This window comes from Zeus faber (genome assembly GCF_960531495.2).
Source record: "Zeus faber genome assembly, chromosome: 2".
NCBI classification, from domain to species: Eukaryota; Metazoa; Chordata; class Actinopteri; order Zeiformes; family Zeidae; genus Zeus; species Zeus faber.
The window spans coordinates 17,644,432-17,671,273 of record NC_137189.1 but is presented as its reverse complement, the minus strand read 5'-3'; the positions used below and the strand labels follow the sequence as shown (position 1 = coordinate 17,671,273).

Below are 26,842 nucleotides of genomic sequence, written 5' to 3'. Positions count from 1 at the left end.
TGCTGGATCTTCCTGTTACTTCCACATGTTGACTTGGCGACTGACCAGGAGATTTCCACACTGTCTCTCCTGCAGGAGGAAGTTGATCCAACCCCAGTGACACAGTGATCCCTGGGGCCCACGGTTCAGCTGCGCGACAGAGACCTGGGGCCCCCCCTTTTAGAGTACCATGGAGCTCGTCCTCATAGAATCTCCACGTCCCATCGCTGGGTTCGTTTATTTGGATCGAACGTGTTGAGGATCACCTGGTTTTTGTCGTAGTTATTCCCCCCTGTGAAAGATACAAAATTGAATTGTCAATTGCTACCCTCACGTCGATATTCATATTGTTTACTGAACCGGAATGCACCAACGCCATCTACTCATTTTTGGACTGAGGACTCCCTCTTGGATACTTGCTGGGTACTAGCCTGAATACTGACTTTTTGTCACAGTGTGTATTAATTAATATCAGTCATTTAAACTAACTCAGGTATGAAATGAAAATGTCACTGGGTTCCAAAATATAACAAAACAGGATTTCTATGGCTATTAGTAAATGAGCATCCCATCTCAAAAATTGTCAACACAAGTTTGTTTGTTTTTCCAACAGTTGTTCTACGTTTATCTACTATTTGGACATAAAGTGAAATAATTGCATTTAAATGTATTTCAATCTGTTGTCTGACTGGAGTCAAAGCTTCTATCCAGAGAACTCCAGTTCCTATTTTTTCTTCCTGACAAGTTATTCCACAAGGTGTCACTAACTGACAGATTGATGATGTAAATGCTTTACCTCACTTTAGTTTCTCTGTGCGTCCTGTTTTTAGCAATTTCAGTATTGTAGTTTCAGGCTGAGTTAGGCACTGTACCACTATTAGTAGTTTTGGCTTTACATTACATTGCATTTAGCAGACGCTTTTATCCAAAGCGACTTTCAATTATTCAAACACAGACGGACGCAGCCATCAGGAGCAATTAGGGGTTAAGTGCCTTGCTCAAGGACACTACAGCCTGCTAGCAGGAGGAGCCTGGGGTCGAACCAGCAACCTACATGAAAAATTATTTTAGATTTGATTTTTAAGCTGTTTTAATTGCCATATTGGTCCACTTTGTTGCGTCAGGACAATTGCGGACAATTTATGAAAGGAAAGCTGACTTCCTGAAATTGTCTAAACCCCCTTTATATCTCCTGTCAATTTCCACTGGAGTGGAGTAGTTTTCAAGGCAATGACATTCTGCGTGTTTTAGAAAGCCAGTTAAGAAGACTTCCTCCGGCTCACCTTTGACCTCCAGGAGCAGGTCCGGGGTGGCGGTGTAGCGGATCAGGCCGTCGGGGGTGATGCTCCAGAGCCGGTGCGAGGTGCCGGGCTCCGGGGAGAGACCCAGGCGGCTCCCCGCCATGGTCACACTGCCGCTGGGACACAGGCAGCAATCCTCCAGCAGCTGTAAGCAGAAAAAGAAGTTACCCCAGAAAAGTGGATTTATCGCCTTTTACTACAGGTTCTGATAATGTGATAAAATGGGTGTAATGTTGCAGGTCGGCACTCAAGCGTGAAAAGGTCAGAACTGAACCCAGTGACAGCGAATTATGTGTGACTTAAAGGAAAACTAGCTTAAAAAATGTATGTCTTCAACTAAAACCTTTGGAATTTTTCAAGCATCAGCCAAAGTAAGATAGGCATCAGAATCCTTTAAATTGATCCGGTATCGAGAGAATAGCTTTGGTCGACTTCCGAGTAATGGGGGAATTGCCAACACATTCTCGTCTCAATCGGGTTGACTCCCAATGGCCGAAAAACTATTTTGAAATGTTTTTTTCGGGTCAGAACCTGTGGTTAGCCTCTGGCCGCTGGGGCAATGGCGTTACCTTGCAGTGGAGGCGTCCTTTCTGGTAGAACCAGATCTGCTCCACCCCCTCGGTCTCCTCCGTTGCCTGGATTCGCATCAGCTTGACGTCGTCCAACTCCCCTGTCAATGACATCAGCAAGCCCGTCTCTTGGTTCCTCAAGCGGAAGTGCACCAGCGTCTGCTCCGAAAACACACATGAAGGTACGGCTTTAATCGCACTACAACGGAGGCTGCAAATGACTGGAAATATTAATGTTTAGCTTCTTAAAATGAGCTTGAGCCTGACAGTGGTACTTTTGCATAAAATCTCTTGAATTAGTTTGCTGCATATGTCCAGATGTCTTTGTAGGAGAGTGTAGATTAATATTTGAGTCTCAACTGGGTGAATTTATAAATGCTAATTACAAAATAATGGTAGCTGTCCTAGGCAATCACTGATCAGCCTGGTTTTACATCCCTCGTTTCACACTTAATGCCAGCTCTGGCTAGCGGCGACGTCTTGAGTGGTGACGCCACATGGAAGCTACAGTGGAAGACTTGGAGATGTATGTGGATGTTTTCCAATTTCACACGAATAAAAACACATTTGTAGGGTGAACAGATTGCGACATGGTTGCAGTGTTAACTATGGTGTCGTGAACTATTTTTCTTAGTGGCAGCAAAGAAGCTGTGCAGTCACCGCGGTGCCGCCGTGCGAGGTATACTAGTTCTAAAAACATTTCAAATCAAAATTCTGTCTCAAAGTATTTTTTTATGTAGTAAGTAGCCGCGTAATTTGCATGATAATGAGCAGCCAGCTGCTCATTATCGCAAAAATAATCCAGATTCCTGATCGCCCTGACGGTGGTTACTTTGCGATAATGACCGGCTGGCTGCCCTCACATAATCCACTCGGCCGTCTGTGGCGTGCTGGATCCAGTTATCAGGTTCAGCCATGCCAGTTTACCTTAATGTTCTTCTAGTGCTTTCTGTTCTCAGTTGTTCAATCACTCAACCACAACGAAAATGCTTGTTGTTGTCTTAACCACCTGTATCCTCGATGTCTGGCATCTGTCGGTGGAGCTTGGAGTCTGGGCTGTAACGGTCACCTGCTTTGGCTTCGGTGCAGAATGATGCCACCGTCAACATTTATTCACCAAGGAACCTTCTGCCCTAAAATCTTTCACTGGATAACACCGGCACTGTTCTTATCCGGCATAACAACTCGAGTGCGGGCAAGAGGAACATGTGCTGAGGTTCAGCGGCACGCGAGGGTATATTTCGTTTGGGACAGATCCCCAGAATACTGTTGATTTGGGATTACCTGGATTAAAGGTCGGAGGGATCCGATTTTCTGCCAACCACTGAATCTGCGCCAATCGAGGACTTCGCCGGGCCTCAGCAAAATCTGATTCCCCCTGTAGTTAATCTCCTCATACATTACCCACCTGCGGAAACAACACATCACGTATTAGGCCTCGAGGATATTCGATGAGAAACACAACAAAACAGCCTGTCAACTCCTATTTGGAGTATTTGAGTCACAGTTTGCATTTCGATAACCCCAAAACTGTACATCCTAATATGTTGACCCTGCAGTTATGTATTCAAGTAAAAATCTTAAATTCTTAGTCTGGATCTACTTTAAGTTCAAATGAAGCCTTTTGACATTGTGCCAACATTAATTCCTTCCTGTTAAACAATCTTCATTATGGACCAAAAAAAAAGAAAAAAAGACAATTTTGTAACTTAGATGTATGATGCTCCTAGTTGCCATATAATAGTGGACTCAATTCCTCCATTCTTCTTTTGGCTGATCCCCCTCTTCTCGGCCAGCTCCGACCTCCGTTGGCTTCTCCTGTTTCCTCGAAGAGCCAACACCTCAGGTCTGAATCTCGCACATCAACGGCAGATTTCCGCAGGATCTCCTCCTGTCTGTGACTAGGAGCCGTCCTGCTAGCTGGCCCGTTGATCTGCCTCACCCACACATTTGTGAGCGGGAGATAGATCGTCCTCCATGTATGTGTAGAATGTTAGGTTTTTAAGGGAGGGCTTAAAAACATTTTTTTTTTTAATGCATTTTCTATGTTATCGCTTCTTTAGCCACTCCAAGTTCTTTACAGTAAACGTCCTAATTTCATCCATGGTCGGTGATGTCAGGAAGGCCACTATTAAAATATTCATTTTGGATTGATGATGAGCTGCGTTTCCACCGCAGGAGCTTTCCCCAGAAAGGATGAATGTTTGGAGGAACTGCGTGTCCACCACAGGGACCACAGGCGGACAAAAAGCGTGGGGAGGTCCCCCGAGAACTAGACACCATCAAGGGCTTTTTCTTCTGGTTGCGTTCGCACTGCACCGGAACTCTGAAATGATGTCAGCCAACCGGGTTTCATTGTGAGTTCTGGGTTGTATTTACTCTGTAACTTTCACTTATTTCACCTTATCAATCCACTAAAATCTGTTTCTGAACAAATATGAGGCGAGAAATAAGCACTCCAGTTGCCGAATCTTCGCTCACGAGGCATTTTTGCACCGTAGGAACTTTTTCATAGTTCGAAGAACTTTTGGAGGAACCCTTCCCTTTTTTTTGTGCCCTCGCTGCAGGAACTAGAAACATTCGTAGTTGTTAGAACTCCGTTTTGAGGAACTTTTTTAGCTCCTTTTCCCGGATGGGGACTAACAGGCACAAGAGGAACCATCAGTGACGTAAGTGCACGGTGACTGGTCCAGACGTCAGTCCACGTTCCCTTACCCCCAGAGCACTGAGGACAGTCTGCCCGGTCAGGTCGCATCGCTCTGGGTGTGGACCAGCCAACGAACACTCAGCGGTAATAAAATAATAACCAATAAAAATAAAAAACATAAAATAGTATTTTTATTGTAGATGTATTATTGTATTTGTTGTATGTATGTATTGATATTGTGAATTTATTTCATTTATTCTATTTTCCGACGTTAAAAAAGGGAGGGTTCCTCAAAATGTTTTTAGAACCATGAAAATGTTGCTGCAGTGCAAAAACACCTAATGTCCCCAGAAGTAGTACTTTTAAAAAGCACTGAACATTTGTGATTGGTCAAGTACTCACAGAATTTTATTTCAGACACCATTTTTTTTTTTAAATCTGCAGCTGCTAACCGACTGTATCTACAGTTTGTTTTTTTTGTTCTAAAAATGTTCAGTTTGTACAAAAAAACCTGTACCGTTTCTTGTTTCGATAATAAGCACAAAATGAAGAAAGATGATTACTGACATAATCTGCATAATATAGTGTAGCTAGTAAGATTTTCTCCTCCTACACAGTAGACCCAGGTTCGATTTCCCCATGTGTCAACTGTTGTTTTTCAATATGTTTCAAACTTGATAATAAAATCTTGATTGTGAGAGAGATTTTTTTTTAACAGGAAGGACAGAATAATAAAATGAATAAAGAAAAACAACCACTTTGGTTGTCTTTCTTTTTACATTTTAATACTCTTGTTGTATTGTCTTCTTAAGTAATTTCCCCCTGGGATTATTAAAGTATTTCTGATTCTGATTCTGCATTAGCACCACCTACTGGACTGGAGTCGAGCAGTTAGTTGTATCGTTGTGCGCAAAAATGAGGTTTAAAAACAGCCGTCACCTTTTCACACGTCAGGGGACAAATTTGCATAATCTTCGTGGGTTGGTGGTAAGGCAGACAACAACAGGCTGAAGTAACCTTTTAGTTGCTTGAAACAAGTTCCGGGAACTTTGGGTGGAAACGCGTCGCCCCCCTCAGGGACCCCCTAAATCAAACCCAATTCAATCTGAGAGCCCCCTATTAAGAAGACTTTTTCATGTGCATATTAGTGGTCGGAGGTCATTTTTGTCTATATTGGTTCTGTTTTCTAGAGAGAGCAATGTTTTTGAGACAAACAAAAAATGAGAACATATCGTCACGACTTAATCACATTTTATATTTAAACTGACTCATCAACTCACGTGGATTTATTTTCACTTGTATTTGACTGGTGTTGAAACACTGTGTCGGAGTTAAATAGTTTGATACTCGCACCCTTTATCAGATTGAAGGTATTGACATATTTTTCGCTTTATATCTCTAGGCTTTCATCCTTTGTTTCACAGAAAGTTTTTTTTATGCAGAGTTGTATTTCCTTGGCCTTTGCCGCACTGACACCGAGGATGAACCGGCAACGTGCCCTTGACAATGCAACAAATGGAGAATAAGTGGAATAAAATCATTGGAAAAGTTAATGTTTCCGATTCTTTCTGACAAACTTTTGGAGTGGCACGGTGCCAAGGAGACTAAAACCGGCCAGACTTGGCGTGGTGCTGTCTGTTTCTGAAGAAGGAAGAAGAGATGTTCTCTTGTTTCACACCTTCCTACCAGAGAGCAGCGACATTTGGCAGCACGGTGCGCTTTTCCCAAGCTAGCCAAGCATAAAACCGTGAAGGACAATTCGGGGATGGGTCTCCGGAACCCAAACGAACCCTTCGGGACTGGTCCTACTCACATGCCGCCCTCCACCAGCAGCGACTGTGCCCGTCCGCAGCCTCCGGACAGCTGAGGGTTGACAGAGCCGGCGGTCAGGACCACCCGCTTCCCCCGCAGCCCTGAGCGCTCGATCAGGCTGATGGAGGGCAGGGAGAACTCCTGCGGCGAGGGTGAGAGGCAGAGACAGAGAGAGAAAGACTTGGCTTTTAATCCTTTGGCCGTGGAAGAAGTCTTGTCATGCCAATAAAGTAAATTTGAATTGGAAATCTGAGAATTTTCTATTTAAATTTTAGATTATCTTCATACATGTTCTGTAGATATATATATTGAGCTACAATGTTAACATTTTCTTCACATATCTGCATACATATTTCCCACAGCAAGGTCAAAAAATATATTTTAGGTTTTTATCTGTTATTTTTTCATTGCAACCTTTACATTTTTCTGTTTTATTTTGTTCATTATATTTTTCATTTTCTGCTTGCTTTGGCAGTGAAAACATTTTCCAATGTTAATAAAGCCATTTGAATTGAAGTGGAGCGCAAGGGAGGAGGAATGGAGTGGGACAGAGTGCATTTTGGAAAGGTTTTGACAGAAGCCTATGTGTACTGTACTGTAGCTGCACATTACACAGAGGCACTATTATGAGGTTACCGTGGTAACCAATCAAACTCCCACCCAAGTCTCTCCCAGGCAGCAGAGTTTACTTTTTTGAGAGACGCCATCTGTAAACTGATATTTTTAAATTTGAAACCTTCCAAAGCAATCCCTTTTCGCTATGATTCTGACGCCGGGAGTTGTCACCATTATTACATATCGCAATTATTTAAATAAATCGCAACCGTTTTGTCAAATCATCACCTTTTTCAATCATGTTTCCCTCTGAATTTCATCGGAATTTTGACGCCAATGTTGAGAAACGTTGCAATAAATGAAAACATTTTCATCAATTAACGGTCCATGCAAATGTTTTTTGCTTCAATGTTAGTGTAAATGTGTAACATCCTTTCTGTTGTATTATTTGAGCTGTCCCTGTTTATTTTGTATAATGGCTTGATTCCACGATCATATTTTTCCATTTAAATTGAAGGAGATTTTAAGCCAATGTGAGAAATGTCACAATAAATGAAATATAAATTAGGTGCTTTTCAAATAGTTGGGTTGAGGAAAGTAAATCATGTCCTCATTTGTGTATGTTTTTAGTGTTTAATGTCAAACACTTCTAGGCTATTATAGTAGAACAAAATGAACACAAAAGACAATTGAATTCTTCATCGCAATTAAATTGCACACTGACAGTCCTAGCCCAGTCCTATTTGTAGCCGGGTGGTAATCCTGCTGGACAACATGGTCTGTTCTTCTAGTGCTGGTAAATTTATTTTCACTTCTCACTTCGTTTTCTCCCCTATGGGAGCATGGATATTCTGATTATGCTTTTATTCTCTGGTACTCACAAAGCCAATGATTTGCAGAGACTGAACGACGGGATCCGAACCCATGCAGCCCATCGTTCTCAAGTCAGCGTAGCTCCCCACTTCCAGAACGTACATCTTGTCTGTGAAGTCCTGGCCCTCAAAAGCCAGCCAGCTGGAAGTAATTGGCGCACACAAACACATAAGAGATCTAAAGTTTCTACGAAGAAACTTTTCCCCCAATTTTCTGCCCCACTCACCTGCCAGCCAGCACCCGGCAGGATCCCACAGTAAAATCCTGCTGTAGGGAGGGAACGCTGTCCTCCAAAACCATGACCGAACCCCCAAAGCCTGGCTCGGAGAACAACTGCAACTGAGGGACACACACACACACGATAATGAGCCAGAGTCAGCCATGCACACTCAATCACTCCCTCCGATCAATACCCCTCCACAAGCTTTAGATAAAAAATACCAACCTTGAATTTAGCTGAATTCTCAAAATCGTCCTGGAAGAGACAAAGAATGCAAAATGAGATTCGGGGTCGGAACATGGAGACGTAGTGACTTGTCTATTCAGGCAACTGTGGGTGGATATCATCAGCAAATCAAGCGTTATCTTAGTCACCATGAATGAGCCATAAGTGCGAATATCTGTGGACCTTTTGCCAGTGGAGCCAGAATAAAAGTTTCCGGGGCTTTTTCTGTAGCCACACCAAAGCTTTGGAACAGCTTTGATTTATTGGATCGGCCAGTTCTGTTGCCGTTTTAAAAATATCAACTTAAAACCAACTTTTATTTGACTCCCTCGCCTTGCAACTGTGATTGACTTCCTACGGCAGTCTCCAATGAAACCCTGAATTACAGCTTTGAGGCAATTTCTGTCATAGCCAGACCATCGTGAACCAAATCTAACATCAATGTCAGTGATATACTCAATTATTTACCAGTACGACAGACATCACTGAGGCTATGGTTGGTTGCAGAGCGCCCCAGTCCTCTGGGCTCCCGTACAGGCCTTTCTCCAGGACGTAGGCTTCACCCGAGAAGCCCGGCTCCTCAAACACCACCCACCTGCAGCATAAAAGACACACATGTACCATCAAAAGGCCGCAGGAAGGTTGCGTGTGTTATTACATAGCTCTGTGGGAATACTCGATCCTGATTGGTCAATACGTCAATACGTAGCAATAATTAGGGGTCAGTTTTGACCGCCTATCTGTTAGTAATGACCGTTGTCGTGACCAACGCTTCTGTGGTTGGATTCACGTCCCTCGTTTCAAATGCTAATGTCACATTTTGTGATGCGACATAAAAACTCCAATGGAAGACTTGAAGAGATGAATGTGGATATGTTCATAACAGTAAATAGGACATATTCATATTATTATAGGCATATTTACAGGAGAGCCATTAGTTTGCGATGTCGTTGCTGTGTTGTTGCTGTGGACTGATTTTCCTTAGCGGAAGCTCTTACCCTAAGCATGCTAGTTATAAAACCATGCATGTTAAGTCTTAAAATCATTAAAAATCAATATTTCCTCTCAATGTATTCTCTTACTTAGTGAATAGCCATGTAATAATCAGGATAATGTGCAGCCAGTCGGTCGTATTGCAAAATAACCCCTTTCAGAGGGAAAAAACATCTGATCACCCAGCATGGGTTATTTTGCTATAACAACCAAACTCTGTTTGTGTGTCTGTGTACTTGTCTGTGTGTGTGCGTGTGTGTGTGTATGTATGTGTGTGTGTGTGTGTGTGTCGACGTGCGCATGTAATCAAGGGAGTGGGAAAGTGAGCTGGAACTGGAACAGACAAACATTTGTGGTCGTGTGTGTTCGTGTGCCAACGTGCCGTCCGTGCGAGACTCGAAACGAGCCTCAAACAACCTCAATCACCAGATTAGTCACTGAGGCAGCGTCACGTCAAGGAACAGGCTGGACCTTTTAATAACAGGCTAGCGAAGGCTCTTTGACACGACATGAACGCGAGACAAAAAAATAAAATAATAATAATCCATTCTTTACGATCCACCATTTTGTTCCTTCCATGAGGGAGGATGGCACAGCATCAACAATTCTGTTTCTTAAGAGTCTTCATTCACAAAATCGAATGAAGACATTACAGCATGAAAAAGCAGCCGGCGAGCGAAGACACGCGTGTGCTTGTTCTCACAGGGAAAGAAAAAGGAAAAGGGTGAGAAAACATCCATCGGGTTTTAAGCACTTTAAGGCTTTCAGTGCTGGGCTTCACCGCTATCTTTACAGAGACTGAGAGTAGGCCAAGGAAAGCTTTTAACAAAGCGGCTATAATCCCAGGGTTCTTTATTTGGCACCGTCTGAGATCGAAGGTCTTACTTAATGCCTGTGTCTGACATGTAGGCCACGGGAAAAGGGCGGGAAAAAGTCATGTGACCAACCAATACCTGCAGGACATGTGAAGGAGTGCCAGAACAAACAACAAAGAGAAACCTGTCTCGGCCTGCTGTCGCGGGTGTGGCTGCAACACACCTGAGCTGAAAAAGTCAAAAGGAAACGCTAATTTGGTTACAGCGTACGATTTTTAAAGGGGAATGTTGCGGCATGAATCAAAGGGAGGTTACGGTCGTCCTTTGCCAAAAAGGTGTGAACGTGCACAGCAAAAGAGTTCGACAAAATCCAGCAGAAAATGGCAGCCGTCCATGTGGTCTGTACAAGCGAGCGTCAGCTATGTAAAGGATAATAAGCCAGACGATCATTATCGCAAAATAAACTCCGACAGGGTGATACGTTCTATAACAATCAAGGTTGTTATTTTGTGATAATGACCAGCACGCTGCACACTATCCCTCTTATTGCACGGCTACTTACTAAATAAAATAATACATCTTGGCTGAATATTGATTTGAAACGACTTTATCACTAGACTTTATCGCTGTCTTGTTTAAGAGCTTCCGCTAAGAAAAAAATAGTCCACAGCAATGTGGCACGTCAATGTGATTGTATGGTCACACTGCCGGCGACAGGGTGCTGCAAAGCATTGGCTGCAATGCATTTCAAACAGTGCTCGGCTTCATCTGGCTGCAGGGGATGGAGCAACGACCGGTGACAAGCTGACAGCTTCACACCGACAAGGAAAGTTGAGCAGGTTTCAACATTATACAAATGAGCAGCGCAGAGCGCTGGGTGGCAGCCGATAGGAAGGAAGATACGCTATCAACGGCGCTGGTCCTTGGAAAATGGATGCTCAGACCTCTGCATTGTTCCTGTGTTTTGTAAATGAAAGCGTCACTTAAACTATTGATAAAGTAAGGACATCGTATTTTTTATGTTTCTTCAACAAGAACAATTCTTTATTTTCAGGGACGGGTGGCAAGATTATTTACGTAATCTTTTTCAAGAGGTTATTATTTTGCTAAGTAAACAAACAACACCATTTTAATAAAAAAAATAAATACACGAAAGGCGGGGGCACAGAAGCCCCGTCACCAGGGTTGTGACCGTACAATACTGCTGCAACAACGTAGCCAGCTGTTATCCGAACAAAAAAACCTAGCCTATTAATTGTTATTATTATGAAATTTTACATACACAATGTATGTATTGAATGAATGTGAATGTACTGAAGTCTTCCATTGTAGTTTCTATGTAGCGTCACAAGTCGCCACTAGCTATTGACAGCATTGGCATCTAGGTGTGAAACGGGGGACAATGGTCGTCATTTACAGACAGCGGCCGTTATTCAGAAATAACTGACTGCTGAGCCACAGTGCTGACTAGTAGAGGGAGAGCGATGTGACTCACACGCCCCCGACGACATCGATCGACTGCGTCTTCGAGCCGTAGCCCGTCTCCTCCATGTTGGAGACGGGGATCGTTAGGGCCATGTTCATGCCCAGCTCGCCGAAGTCCCTGTCGCTGAACATCTTCAGGTGCGGGGAAATGAAATCCTGTAACGAGAAACAAGACCACTAAATCACTTTTAGTCATTTAGCGATTATGAGGTGAAGTTGAGATATGAAACTCCGTTTTGAAGAATCACCTGAAGTGCAGACAATGTTTTTTAAATGCTAAATATGCTTTTATAAATGTTAACTATGCTTGCAGAGAAGGCTGGGTGATAATTTGATATTACAGTTCATCTTCTTTCAATGTTATTATATCGTCATGAAATTAAGATTTTGCCATATTGTAACATTTATTACAATGATTATGATGATAAGATATATCACTTACAATTAATCATAATGTGTAAATCCAAATATTTGTGGGAATTTGACAAAAATAACTAGTTTAGTTCAATAGAAGTTAGTTTTAGGGAGATCAAACAATATATCAAATCATAAATCAAAACAATAGGCAATAGTTATAATGTAATAAAAATAAAAAACTAACAATTCACAATATTATCAAAACTTGTCAATATACAATAAACCTGAAGAAATACAGAAAAATCGAAGAAATTGGCAATATAAAACAAACCTAAAATTTAGTAAAACAAGAACATAATGGCTAAATACAATAAACAAAAAATAAACGAACAATTCATACATTTGGCAATATATAAATAACCAAACGATATTCAATAAACATTAAACCTCTATTAACAATTTTACATTCTGAAAAAAGTAGGATACCACATGAGGATATCACTTTAGTATCATATCACTTTAATCACCGTATAGTTCAATGTAATGAACCATCGTTTATATGCCGATATATATTTTCCGTCAGCCAGCCTTCCTTGACTACAGAAACACCATCACAGGTTGGAGGCAGTGATGGCGCCAGATGAGTCGTGGGCAGCAATCGATTGATTTCCGCCCACGGTGGGTATTGACTGGTATTGATTCGTCCATTCTGAAACCTACGGCCACGACGGGTCTGAGTGAGAGGAGCTGCTCTGAGCCTCCTCCCCAGTCTCTCCAGTCCACAAACTCTCCCTCCTCCAGGACGTGCTGCTGGCCCTCAAAGCCCGGCTGGCTGTAGCCCACCCAGCTGAAACCGGGGCACAGGAAGCAGTTAGAAGTTGTCGAAAACGTTCTTGGAGCTTATCGTTTCATTGTTTTGATTGTTTTGATTGTTTCGACGGCCTGTGCTTTTTAGCGAAGCGTGTATTAAAGTACAAACATATGCAGAGCAATGTTTTCATCGAACTCTCTGCAAGTCTCAAAATGATTGAGCTACATAACTGCAAATTGCCTAATTGGCAGCTGGATTTTCACCAAACCGATAGCTAGCAAAATTGTCATCATCATCTGGATGAGTCCTACGAAAGCCATTATCATGAATTATTACACGGCTCTGTGTAATATGAAAGAATGATTAGTCACAAGCAATAATCAGCAGTCAATTATTTCTAATAATGACCGTTGTCTGTTAAGTTGTCTCTGGCAACCGCTTCTCTGCCAGGACTCATGTCCCTTGTTTCAAACAATGTTAACTAACTGGTTTTGGACTATTTTTCTTAGCAGAAGCTCTTAAACATAATAATAATAATTTGTATTATCATATAATTATTATAATTATAATAATAATTATTATTATTATTATTATTACTAAGAATCAATATTCTGTCTCAATGGATTCTTTTATTTTATGCAGCCAGTCTTTATGATTAAATCAGAGTGATACTGTACAAGACCTGATCCCCCTCTCGGGTTACTGTGTGATAAAGACCGGCTGGCTGTAGATCATCCCTTACAGAACGCATGACAAGAAAACAAAATAACTCACAGTCCTCCGATGACCTTTAAAGAGCCCACAGACTTCAGTTTGGACGAGTAGGGGTCTCCGGCCGCTGCCTCGTCAAAGCTGAACAAGTCGCTGTCGATCTCCAAGCTGGAGCCCTCGAAGCCGGGCTTCTCATACACCATGGCCTTAACACAGGAAAAAATATTTTTTAATATGAACCACTTGGTTTGTGACCTTGTTGTTTTGATTGTAAACCAATCAAACAAAGCTCTGAGGTATTCTTACTGGTACAATCTGTCACCATTTCCTCAATGTTACCCTGTTATGAAACAAACAGGGGAACATCAAATTACTGTTTACAGTAATTAGAATAAAAAAAAAACTTGTTTCTGAAGGATGAAAACTTCTACCGAGAAAGAGAAAACCTGTGTTTTAGAATAAATGACTGAAAAACAATGTTTTTTATGATTTATACTACAGATAACTACTTTGTAAATTACGATTTCTTGTAAACCACTACCTAATTTTTTTCAAGCGTGCTGAAGCAGACACAGAATGGAATCGGTCCATTAGAGAGATGCTCTGGAGATGCAAAACTAATGAACGTACCTTGACCTCATTGGGGTTCTCCACTTTGAAGCCGCCCTGCAACACGGATAAATTATCATTAGCACACCAGACCTCATCGCCAATTAAATATACTCGCCGCTTGAGGAAGTCGGCGATTATGCAAATGAGCCTCCTTTCTGCCGTCGCTGTAAGCAACTCATTAAAGAAAATATTTACATTGCCGCGTCTGAGCAGAACAACAAACAGACTCTACACCTATAAATATGCGGCTAGACGTGTGTAATGTTAAAACATGAAAGCCAAACATGAAACGGAATATGAATAAAAAAGAAATCCAGAAAGTCATGGCTGCATAGCGGGTGACCGTACAGTCTGGTTAAGCGCGCCATCCACCGCCAATTAATGAATGGGACATAGCAGAGGGAGAGATGTGCGGTGAAGACAAAATGGATCATTTAGTTGCCTGCCGGGTAACATAATCTATCAGACTGTACAGTACTGTACAATGAAGGCTACAGCAGGGGCGGCGTTACCATTTTGAGGGGTCTGAGAGACCCTATGAAGGGTGCGGGGAAGCCCCAGGACTCGGGAAGGGGGTATTCGCCCTGCTCCAGCACCGCCAGCATGCCCTGGAACCCGGGATCGCTGAACACCAGCCACCTAGAGCAAAGGGAGAAGGAGGAGGAGGGGGGACAAGCCACACTTCGAGTAAAGACCAGGCATATTATTTTTCAACCCAGTGCTTATTCAAATCTTGGCTCCCGTCATTTATTAACTGATCATAGCACAAACTCGCTGAGTGCTTCACTATGGAGAAACCTACCACTCTGCTGCAGCTTCTCAATGCAGTGCAATGGGGCACATGTTTAAGCCCCAAAAAAACATGTTCAATCTTCTTCTCAAAAATGTGTTTTAAGACAACAGCAATATCACTTTTTAGTTAACACTACTTTTTGCAATTTCCACAGTACATCCAAAGAGTAACTTCCTGTTCCTCGTCCCTTACGTTAGCGGATGTAGCCAAAAGAGCTCATTGGCGGAAAGACAAAAGAGTAAGTCAAACCCCGAAAAAAGGTTTTTTGGTTTTTTTTGGTATTGCATAGAAAAAATGTCTGACAATATTGTGAGCCTCCTTTTTTCACCAAAGGAGATTTCACCTTTTTTAAACTTTTGGCCCTTTCAAATGGTGGTAAGTTTCTCAAGCGCTTAATGATGGGAAGCAACAGTTAAATTACGCCTTGGTTGAAACCCTATCCTTTAACCAAAACGACTTATGGCAGACCCTTCACTGCGGGAGGGTTTCAGACCACGCTTTTATCGCTTAACGGTAAAAGCTCTTCAGCTACCTATTGATGGTTGACTTTTAAGATTACGATAAGAAGAAAACACAGCTTGTTTAGTCACTGTATTTACTTACAGCCAGTAGATTGAGCCGATGCCAGCCTTGTACTTGTACTTGTATAACTGCTGAAAGTTTCACAATTGAGTGTTGCTTTTTTCCCCTGTGTACTGAGAATATGTGCTGGAATGTATTTTGAGCAAGCATTCCATAGATGTCTCAGAAGAAAACTCTGCGGTGTCAGCCACTGAGACGGCATCAATGCTACGCCGATCAGAGTGTTGGGAAACACTGGCATCTGAGCACGGTACTGGAGGTACTGGTTTCAGGGAATGTTTAGCGTGTTGCTTTAATGGTTGCTCAGAATGTTATTGTTCTAACCCGAGAAGCCAAGGTTCCAGGGTTTTTCCAGTGTTTCGGGAAGACATCTGCTGCTGTTACCAGGGCACAAAATGTCCTGAATGCCTCCCGCTCACATGGAAAACACGCTCTGCGCAGCCAAATCCTCTCACCCCCTTGGTTCTGTTTCCCTCTCTGAAACTCTCCACCTCTCAGTCCCCGCCTTAACCACCTCCCTCTCTCCAGACCCCCACCCCCATCTCTATCTCTCTCTCTCTCTCTTTATCCCTCTCTCTCTCCGCCAACATGCAGGAGCATGAGGGACATTCCAACGCAGGCAAATGAGGGAGAGTGAAGCCACAGGAAAGCATAAACCCTTGAGATGGTAATGATTATGTGATAGCCCTGCTGCTCCCCAGTTTGCCTGCTAATGTCTAAGCCGAACTGCAAGAACATGGCGTCCCACTAAAAAGCTGTTGGCATCTTCAGCACTCTTGCTTTTCCACATTGGGTCTAAAGCGCGCTATTGTAGCCGGGAGCAATGGTGGGTGGAGTCGTCTTACTTCAAAACGCTCCCAAATACCGAGCAAGTAATTTCCTCTGCTGCCTCATTTGAGTGCACGAGCTGAGATCTATGGCCGAAACAGCACTTACACCCCAGAGTGGACTTTGATGGAAGCGGTGCTCTGTGGGATCCCAAATGAGCCAATCTCCACCATATCGTCGTGGTAAGCTGTGACCCTGCCATGGCCCTCTGGATCGGTAAACAGGTCAATATGTGGAAGGCTGTAGTCCTACAAGGAGGTAAGATGCAAAATGCAAAAGGTAAAATGCTGGGGAAGGGCCAAATCACTACGAAGTTTATTATCATTGCAGAGCACAACGTGATCGCTATGACGTACTTTTCTTGAAATCCACCACAAAATAAAAGCAGTCGGACTCAGATTACCTCTCTCTTTGCACTTAAGGTGCTGAGGCGTTTAAAGGCGTACGCTGCATAAAGAAACACTGTCCGCTTCTTTTGAGAAGCCAAATAGGGTGAACTACGGTGGAACACCAAAGGCCGACACGGAGTGTCGAACCAGATCTACTTACGCAAACGGCCAGTCGAATGGAGCCAATTAGCACCGGCTGGTTGGCGGAGGGCTGCGACCCCTCACCACACTCTGCCCACACATTGGTGAGCTCTATACTGCCTTCCTCCAGGGCGATGGAGCGTCCTTGGAAGTCAGGCTTCTCGTAGAGCACCCAGCTGAAGAGAGGGAAAAAAACAACATAAATGTCCCCATAACTCTTCCCAATTCGGATCATTAGCTCATCAAATCCATTTCAGATCCATCATTTGAAGCGCTCACCATCCTCTGACAACCCTCACGGTGATGGCGGGGGAGAGCTGAATGGAGGTCGAATCTGCTATGTCCCTGAAAACCTCGTAGGCCTGGCCGCCAAACGGAGCGCTCTCAAACAGCACCATCTGCACAGACAGGTGCAGGCCACGGTCACCGTCCAACACACAAGGATACTTCACAAGGATATTACATTTCATCGAAAGATTGGCTGAGCTCTGGCTTATTCCGGATTCTCTGGAACCTTTTGTCTTTCTTGTCATTTTGCTATACATTCCCCTTTGGCTCTGTTAAGCAGCTAAACTGGCTAACCTCGAAAGGAGCCCAATGGATGTTTTAAGCACAAACTCAACTTTAATCTAATTTATTGTTTTGTCACGTCAAGAAAAAATGGTAAAGATTAGATCTAGCAAATCTATCAACGACCTTGGAGTCTGCACTTGTATGATTGTTTTAATGTGTCACGTTTAACACATGACAGATTTACAACATACAAAAGATTTTCCTTCTTTGGGCGACACCAGATTTGATGCACAGCGAGAATTTGTCATTCAATTTGTTTGACTTGTTTGATATTGGAAATCAGCTGTGTCTAAATCTGTTTACTGTATATGTGCTACAAGTGAGATAGTTATGAACAAAATATATAAAATAAGCTTTTTGTAATTCTTGGCGATAACTGTGGCTTCAAGTGGAAAATACCCATGCTAAATGTGAGTTTGAGAGTGAAACACCACTGGAATAGGGGACAGGGGATATGCAAGTGCATTGAAAAGTCCCATCTTTACACTTTTGTGACAAGAAAAACTTTCTGGGAGTGTGAGTGATTGAAAATTTACATGGAAATATGCGTGCTGATGAGTGAAATTGATGTGCGATATAAGAAAGCTTTTTGGAGAGAAGCTCTTTCCCGTCACAAGGTCTGCATTGCTTTCTGCAGCACTGCAACTTGTGATTTTAATTACATCCAGCTGAAGGTTCGTTCAGTTGTTTTGTTGTTTTTTTTGTCTCTCAATACTGTTTATCCCCCCAGAAGTCACAATAACAAGCAGATGTTTACATGGACCATATCTTCTCAATTCCCAAACCCCCTCTCTATCTTTGCTTACCTTTCCCGGGCGTCTGTGGAGTCCCTTGGCAACTCTTAACTGCAGAACAAATACAGAAAATGCAGCAAATTCAATAACCTATCCAATTAAATGGTGGGACAATCTAAAATATTTTTGGAAGATTTCTTATCTTCTGAAAAAAAGGATCCATGTTGACAACTGTTGCAGGAATAAAAAATAAAAAATACTTTTGGAACAATACACTCAATGGAAATTGTAATTCAGACAGATGATGAAATTAGTCCCGATTAGCCAATAAAGCCAATATATATATTAGAGCCATATTAGAGCAGATTTTTAAAAAGCTGGTCAATTAATACAAATTTCGATGAAATCTGGCTTCCAGTGCAAGCCCACTTTGCTCACATACAGTGTAACACTCATACAGACCAATGCAATTGTGTCCAATTTAGGTTATGCAGCACACTTACACTGTTGTTGTGCATCCCCTGTGGGTGAGAAAGAGGCTGGGGGAGCTCAGGCAGCATAGTGCGTGGGATTGTAGAAATGACCGGAAAACATGGAGGTGCTCCATCGGCGACCGGGAGCTCTGACTTTGCATTCATGTCTGCTCTACCACTAAGGACTGCCGGCGTTACACTCCCAGTTATCTGGTGTATAAACACAAGGCAATAAGTTAAGGAATGAGGCTGTTAGATTGGCTTTTCCGCCTAAAAACTGGGGAAGAGGAACAGTAAAAACTGTGAAGAAAACTTGTCAAATAAAAATAAAAGGTCCTCATAAAATAACTTGCACCACTTGTTTGAGCTTGGACAATATAAATTGAGTTATAAGAAGTTAGATGTTTATACTGTACATACATACACTCAAACACACACACAGTATACTGTTTATATACCCCTATGTTGATGGACTGTACGTTTCTTAACTAACCTCTGTGTTGAGGAGTTGTTCCTTTCCCCCTTTGCACTGCTCTAGTTTTGCTGTCTCTCTGGGGAGGTACTTCTCTAAATAGTCCGGCAGTTTGATGTCATTAAAGGAGGGAAATGGAGGACTTGAGTCACTGACCACAGCCTCCCGAGCCTGGGCTCCAGCCTGGGCAGGGCTCTGGCCGGCCAAAGTCGCACCGAATGGAGCAGTGGAAGAAAGGCTGGGCAGATGAAGCTGAGCCCCAGTTGAAGAACTAGGCTCTGGGACTTCACCAGGTGTCCCATCCCCAGGGTTGGCGGTGTCCATCGGGGCCTTGGCTCCATTTCTCTTCCCCTTGGAGGCGGTGCAGAGGCTACTGAGGACACAGCTCCCCTCCAAGCGAGACCTCACCTTGATCTGGTCGTCTTTCTTGTCCTCCGACTCTTCCTTTTCCTCTGGCTGATCTGCGGTCTTCTCCCTGATACGGGAGTGACTGTCCAAGCTTGTCAGCAGCATGCATCTGTCCACTAGGCTGGCCCTTGCAGGCTTCAAGCTCGCTTTGGTCTCTGTGCTTTGAAGCTGTGCTAGGAGACTGGGGGCTGAGCTTGTATGTAACTGAGTTTTCTTCCTCAGACCAAACTTAAAGTCCTCCGGGTCAAAGGGCTTTTCAAACCGGTCCTCCCTGATAGCAGGCATAGCAAAAGGAGGCTGGGGCGCTCGGAGGTGGCTGTGCTTACGTGGCGGAAATGAGAACGGGGCACAAAGGTTCTTGATCTTCTCAATAAAGTCTTCATCATCCAGCTCACCAGATGTGTCCAGGAGATTGCTCTCACTCACAGAATAACTTAGTTTGAAAGTTTGCTCTGGAACTTTCAGTCTCTGCTTGGGAAAGTCCACATCTAACCAGCTAGAGGGGGCATCGTGCTTCGGTGAGGAGTCACCTCCACTTAGCCCTCGTGGCAAAGCGAGTCTAGCCCGAGGTGAATGCTGGGAAAAGCCTGTGCTTACTTTAATGGACTCTGCCCCGGTGGGTGGTTTTGTAGCTTGGGGTGAACCCGGGGTTGGTCTTGACTTATTGGTAGCCGTGGTGGGTTGTGGGAGGGCGTGGATGTCTCCATTAACAGTGGGTGAAGGGTCACTCACGAGAACACCTTGCGTTGTAACAATTTTCTTCTTTTCCACAGTTTTTCCACTGGGAGTAGCTGCAGATGAGCTCTGTTTTGCTTTTTCTGTGCTCTCCATTGAGCTGACAGTATTTAGTCCGTGTGGCTTTTCTGAATCATCAAACTGTGGAGAGCAAGGAACGACTTTCATTGTTTCCTTGGAGTTTTTGACTTTTAATTCCAAAGCCGTCGTATGACTCTTATTCCCCACACTTTGGCCTACTGCCTCACTGCTCTGGGAGTTAGGCAGAGGGATGGGAGTAGAAATTGACTTATCACCTGATGCAGACGATGCCTCCTCTTTCTTTCCATTAGACATTGGTACGCCTGATGTTAGTGCTGGCATTTCATTTAATGTTTCCATGGCCACAGCTTCAACTGCCATGGCCTCTTTAACAGGGAGATTTGAGCTCGGGGTTTCCTGTGCAACACAACTAGCTCCTCGTGCATATGAGTCATCCGTAGATTTCTCTGTTTTTTCCACAGGCAAAGACTTGGTTTGTGGTTCTGCCCTCACTGGTGGCTGAATTTCTATTACAGGGCCTTTTAGAGAAGCTGTTTTCGCCTCAGACTCAATTGTAACTGTCTCTGATTTGGAAGGTTTGACATACCCTTTATCACTGTCTCTCACACTCATCGTCTTTTCAGTCTGTTTGATGACACAAGCAGCAGTTTCATCTGGAGAAGCAGAGGTTGCACGACCGGTGGGTTCTGTTGCAGCAGCAAAGGCCAATGATCCCACACTCTGTTTTTGGGTTGAATCTCCTTTCACTGCCTCCGAGTGTTTGGGCTCAAGTTTTGACTTGTCTTTAACAAGCTTTGTGCCCTGTACTGTCCCAGCCTCAGTCTTTCTATCCTTTGTCCCAGGACAATCTGAAGCCTGTGTGGTATTTTTATCCCAAGTCTGCGGCCGTTTTTGCTGTATGTTTTCCTTGGCTTTGCTCTGAGCCTGATGGATATTTTTTGCGGCGCTATATCTTGATCGTGCCGTTTTCTCGAAGCATTCCTCTTGATTGTGTTGAATCGTTCCCACTTTCGCTTCTTTCTGTTTCATCTTGTCTTCCCTTTTCTTTTCAGGTTGCCATGGTGGATGGTTATCTAATTCACAACATTCAACTGGTGCACTTTGTTCAACAGTTGGGCACTTCTCAATGGGAGGCTGTTCTATCAAAGGCACGGGAGTGAGGGGCAATGGTTTTCCATTGTCCTTTGAAACATTTTCCCTCTCCTGGGCTGGTGGGATGCTTTGCCCCTCTCGACTTTTCTCCTTTCGGCTGAAATTATCGGAATCACTAACAGGAAGCTCCTTTGTTCCACTGTTACAGACCATATCAATCCCCTCATCTTTGGTGATTGGGTTTGACAATTCCCCCTTTTCTTTAAATGAACTGCCAAGTGACAGTGTTTCAACATCTGAGTTACTTCCGAGAGGTTTGTCTGATGGTACTTTGACAGCGTCTGTGACTTGTTGGGCTGGAAAGGCGGGAACCCTGGTAGCACACGCCTTCTCCTGTTTGCAGGCAGTGAGCTCTTGCTGACAGTTCAGCTGGCTTTCTTTGATATCATTATTTGGACTGGTGGGACTGGCCGGAGTGGCCACCTCTCTACTTTTCCTTTTCTTTGAACGGGAACCTGCCCTGTTGGTTGGTACTTTGGCCTGTGTGTTTGCCTCATTGGCTAATTCATCTGATTGTCCAGGCCTTTGAGTTGCAGTCTCTAATTCAACGCTATTAGTTTTCTTAGGTACATCCAGTATTTTTGTGGCCTCTTTGCTGATTGTTTCAGACTCTGTCTGCAGTTGCTCAGGAACCAAAATGTTCGTTACTGTAATAGCGGTATCTGGCTCATCCTGTTTGGGCCTTATCTCTGACACAACAGCAGTCAGTGTTTTTTCTCTACCAACCAGTTTACCCTGAATGTCTAGTTGTGATGGTCTTGATATGGCTGTCACCCTAGTCTGGGACATTCCTGACATTGCCAGCTTTTGAGGTGTTGGTTTTGTGGTTTCCACTTTGCATGCCTCCACAATGTTCCTCGATCGCTCCTGAATTGTTTTTGTTTTTTCCCTGACAGGTGGAGCCGAGCTGGAACTGCTATAGCGCTCGGCCGATTGTGACCTGAATTCTCTATTCACGTCTGCGAGTCTTTTGGTGACAGTCCGGGATGGAGAGACATCGGCACTTCTTGGGATTTGGAAGGCTTTCCTGGTCGCACCCGCAGCACGGCTCTCAAAGAGGCTGATCTTATCTGTGATCCGGCCCAGACCCGATTTCGATTCCTCATCCACTTTCACCCGATCCTGTAATCTGAATGGGGAGAGATCAATTGTTTTATTTCAGTCGCACGCCTGTAGAGTATGTCCTATTACCGCTAATTTAATATTATATATTCACACATTATTACACTTTAAACCCTGCCTTGCCAAAAGATATACGGGTTCTAAGTTATATCTCTCTTGACTAACCTGACATGTTTGCCTCTCTTGTGTTACTGTGATTTAAGTGTAATCCATTTGTAGACCATTATCTGGCCTTTACTGTACTAGATTATTATGGAGACTAAACAGCTGAGCTTTGTTTTATGACTTTTAGGACATTGTGACTCACTCCCTTTGTATGGATAAACTCTCTAGAAGACACATTGCATTGTTTTACCAGGCTCAATGGGTGAGTCACAGCATTACTATTCAAAGTTGGAGTTACAATACATATTATTTACTAGCTATAACAGGTTTTCCTGTAAAAATGGCAAATCTTTTTTCAATATGTCGCAGGTTAAATAAATGCCATGATTCCTTGTTTGATAAATAAACAGAAATGTAACCAAAAGTATTAGTCTGGCATTAGTCTGAAGCTGGACTTTTCCCCTTTGCTGTCATTATTGGCAAACACTTACCTTTTATTAATTCCCAATTTGGAATCATCCACAAGTTGATCTTGAGTTTTCTTTAATCCTATTTGAACATTCGGGGGCTCTTTTCCATGTCCCTTCGATTTTGCATCGGGGTCCACAAGAACTTTCTTGGCAAATATCTTCACCTCCGCCTGTGAAACCTTGATACTCCTGCGTTTGGACTCTGGTGTCTCGGTTTTCCTTTCCACCTTGTAGGAGCTGATATTGTCCGCCATGTCAGTCTCCCCATCCGGTGCACCAGCAACTTTAGCTGCAAGAGGTGAGTCTGTGTGCTCACATTCCTTAAACTGCTCGTAGGTAAGTGCTCCGGGCCAAATAGCCGGGGAGGCAGTCTTACTTTTCCCTCGCTCAGGTGAGATCTGAGAGGAGGCGGAGCTAGCCAATACTTCCCCCAGGTGGGTCTCCGCCCCTGCTGTGGCCTGGTGACCGGTTTGGACTGGACCAGAGATATCCGGTGACGGGGAGCCCTCGGCAGCAGGTTTGGTCTTGGAAGGGGTGTTTTCCTGGGGGCTGTTCTCTGTGTCTCCCTGGGGGAACTTCTTGGACTTCTTCCGGCTTCCGGTGTTTTTACGGCCCATGCTGTCTGCCTCTGTCGCCTCAGGTTCAACCTCTGGCTGTAACGGTGCGCCTTTCAACGACACATCCACCAGGCCGCTGTAATGACCCTGTGAGTCAGTGACAGGGCTCACAATCACCCCTTTATTCTCAGGCTGCCCCAAGCTGACACTCGTTGTTGAATTGACTGCGCTAGTGGGCTTTGCCTTGGAAATGACATGGAAGCTTTTCTTCACCTCAGTGTGGACCACTTCCTGTTCGCTGCGGGCATCCTGTGCTCTTTGTATGACGCTGGTCTCCTCCAGGTACACGTGGAGCTTTCTGCCTGTCTGAGCTGGTGTTATTTTCTGAGCCTGGGGCTGGGTGTGGGCCTGGTCAGAGTGCCACACCACTCCCTGCTCAGCAGAAGAATCAAGATGTGTCAGGTGACTGGCATTCTTCTGCGAGGCGGGATTTCCGCCTGTAAGTGTACCGTTGCTGCTGCTTCCCTCTTCCCTCTCCAAGCCCTGCCCCACTGCTCTCCACTCCTGGGCTTCTACAAACTCCTCCTCTGCAGGACCTCCTTCTGCTGGCTCGCAGTGGGCTGTGAAGGGGCCGTCTTTGTGGGTAGACTGCGTGGCGTGCTCCTCCTCACCAAAGAAAATATCCCTGCAGAGAGTGAACTGGTTGGGGTTGGAGTCCTGGCTCTGTTCCCCCTCCCGCCGAGATCCGCTCGCCCAGGGGCCTCCCGCTAGCTCCGGGGTCTCTCCTAGCCCTTCTGGCCTCGGGCTCTGCCAACTGGTCGGGGAGACATTTTCAGGAGGAGTCCTAGACCTCCACGGGGAGAACCAGCTGCCGATACGACTGAGGACCCCAGGGCTGGGCTGCTCTTCTGGGCTCTGAGACTAAAAGAAAAGCAGAGCGAGTATAAAAAGTCATTCAAAATGTTTGATTCAAAATGTAATTTACTCTGACACGTATCCCATGCATATGTTTTAATTCAATAGAAACACACTTCAACTAAAACTGAAGTGAAGCATATGGGTTATACACAGAGTCCTCAACATATTCCAAAAATTTGAAAGGGGAGGGGGAAGGAAGTGGGTTGCAGAGCACAGGTTTAGGATGAAAGTGTTGTAGATGCATGGCATTGGTCCACAGACTCCTTTTTTTTTTAATTTTTTTTTTTAGTATAGCCGTGCAGCTTCTCAGCATAGCAACAGCATGCAGGAGCGCTTCCAACCTGTACGCTTACCGTGGTAAATACCATATCATTCAGACTCTTTACGTAGGACGTGAACATGTTTTTTGGTGTATAAAACAAAAAAACACCTATAGAGCAGACCAAAGAACACAAACATCGTCATTGCTCGAGCCAGAAGTTTAGCACATTGAAAGAGCTGGATTTATACCGAAACAAAAAGTTGCAAAGACGACAGCAGACACAAAATAAAAGTCCACATGTATCACTCACCCTCAGTTAGGCTAGAGAAGAGAGCTGTTCTCCCATATGCACTGGCGGATGGAGACACTTCTAAAATGTAAATGAATGCCCAAATTTAAGATGAGGAACCTCAGATCCGAGCAGTTCCTCCCCAATGCGAGACAGCTTTTTCTCCAAGTGGGATGAAGTTAGAGAGAGAGGGAGGGAGAGAGAGAGAGAGGGGGGGAGGGAGAGAGAGAGAGAGAGAGAGAGAGAGAGGGAGAGAGAGAGGGGGGGGGGGGAGGGAGAGAGGGGGGGGGGGGGAGAGGGGGGGGGGGGGGGAGAGAGGGGGGGGGGGGAGAGAGAGAGAGAACGCAGCCTAGTCCCGCCGAAAAAAAACCAAAAAACTTTTCCAAGGGAAGTGACGCGCGCCTCTCTCACTAAACACACACAGTATGCGCTCCCTCTCTCCGAAGTATATTTAGTCAATTATTACCGCCACTCCCCTTCTAGAACATGTCGATTCCTGTGTGTAAACGCAGCTCCGCAGGCTGAAGCGCAGCCGAAGCGCGGGGCGGAAAATTGCGAATTGTGTCTTCAATGTCGATGTCTGTTTTTGATTATTATATGAAAAAGAAAAAAATAATAATTACAATGCTTTATTATGGTTTATTGAATTCATTTCGCGATTCTCTTACTTCAACTTAAAACACAATAATAATAAAGAAATCATAATTTAGGCTACACCGTTATGGTGGGGTTTTTTTTTTTTCCCCCTCGTTATATTTTATATGAATATCACTCATTCATCATATATTATACATTTCTTTAGTTTAACGTGCTTTCTGTTTTACCTGCATAACTCATTGACACGTGCAAATATCTCACCGGAGCTCCCCATATGTTGGAGTTTTAATGAAAACTGCTAAGTCACGAACGCCCCCTCCCCTCCCCTCCCCCCCGACCCAGCATTGCCCACTTTGTATTTGAAAACCCTGAAACCCAGAGAGAAAGTGTCAAGCTCTTACCATGGTTCCAGTGTCTCAGTCACCTCCCTCTCGCTCACTCTCTCGCTCTCTCCGCAGCTCCTTCGGTGCGGCGCCTCAGCTGCTGTGGATCCCTTCTCCGAAGTAACCGGCTTCTCATGGTCGCATCGGGCTTAATGAATATTAAGCGCACACTGGAATGTCAAAGGTAAAAACATGCAAGTCAATCCCGTGCAATTGCGTTGCAAATGTCACACCGGGGCAGATTCCCAGACAGGCGGTGTGTGCGTGTGTGTGTATGGGTGGAATCCGGCCCGGCTGGGTAACACACCCCCAGGGCCTTGCGGTAAGGTGACAGCAAAGCACAGGCGGTTATTGTGCAAGGGCTCCCAACACAGAGATCTGGGTCAATAATATCCCTTCTTCCCATGTACCCCTATAGGCCTCATCAAACTATACTGTACATATACAGTATATACACTGTACATACATATATATATATATGTAGGCCTAACTGACATTCATTTGTTTAGTAAACATTTTAGTACAATTTCTCTCTCTCGCTCGCTCTCTCGGTTTCCAGCCCTCTCTTTCACTCAGAATCAAACTGAATTATTCATTGTCACAGAATCTGAAACCTGAATTTCCCCCCTGCATGAAAGATTTAAGCCTTGCTTATGAAATGCACGGCATGGGAACCAATCAGGGTGGGGGGGGTACCTATTTATCAGGATAAATAGTGCCGATGGCTAGAGGAGCATGAGATAAAAGCACAGTGGGTTCGGGGGACACCGCGTCTCTTTGCGCAGTGGAAGGGCGGCTTTTGTAGTCCCGCGTGTTAGGTTTCTTTGGTGTTTCGAGCCTCCAGCTGTTTAC

General features: G+C 44.2%; 1 protein-coding gene across 2 annotated transcripts; it reads right to left on the bottom strand.

Annotated features, from left to right (window-relative positions):
* Positions 1-109: 109 nt before the first annotated feature.
* LOC307248228 (uncharacterized protein) lies at positions 110-26,097 on the bottom strand. 2 transcript variants are annotated; one of them, XM_080024557.1, is made up of 23 exons: positions 25,032-25,148; positions 24,813-24,889; positions 23,006-24,462; positions 18,972-22,416; positions 18,509-18,688; positions 18,078-18,116; positions 16,978-17,096; positions 16,718-16,874; positions 16,277-16,416; positions 14,478-14,604; positions 13,984-14,019; positions 13,417-13,559; positions 12,552-12,678; positions 11,485-11,630; positions 8,650-8,776; positions 8,182-8,211; positions 7,963-8,075; positions 7,745-7,877; positions 6,310-6,449; positions 3,134-3,257; positions 1,850-2,008; positions 1,263-1,425; positions 110-271 (listed from the first exon to the last, which is right to left on the bottom strand). In XM_080024557.1, the coding sequence occupies exons 2-23, from the start codon at positions 24,858-24,860 to the stop codon at positions 183-185; spliced, it is 7,242 nt and encodes a 2,413-aa protein (XP_079880683.1). In that variant the 5' UTR covers positions 24,861-24,889; positions 25,032-25,148; the 3' UTR covers positions 110-182. The 2 variants fall into 2 exon arrangements, with proteins under 2 accessions (XP_079880683.1, XP_079880684.1); XM_080024558.1 differs by lacking the exons at positions 24,813-24,889; positions 25,032-25,148 and adding an exon at positions 26,009-26,097.
* Positions 26,098-26,842: the final 745 nt, after the last annotated feature.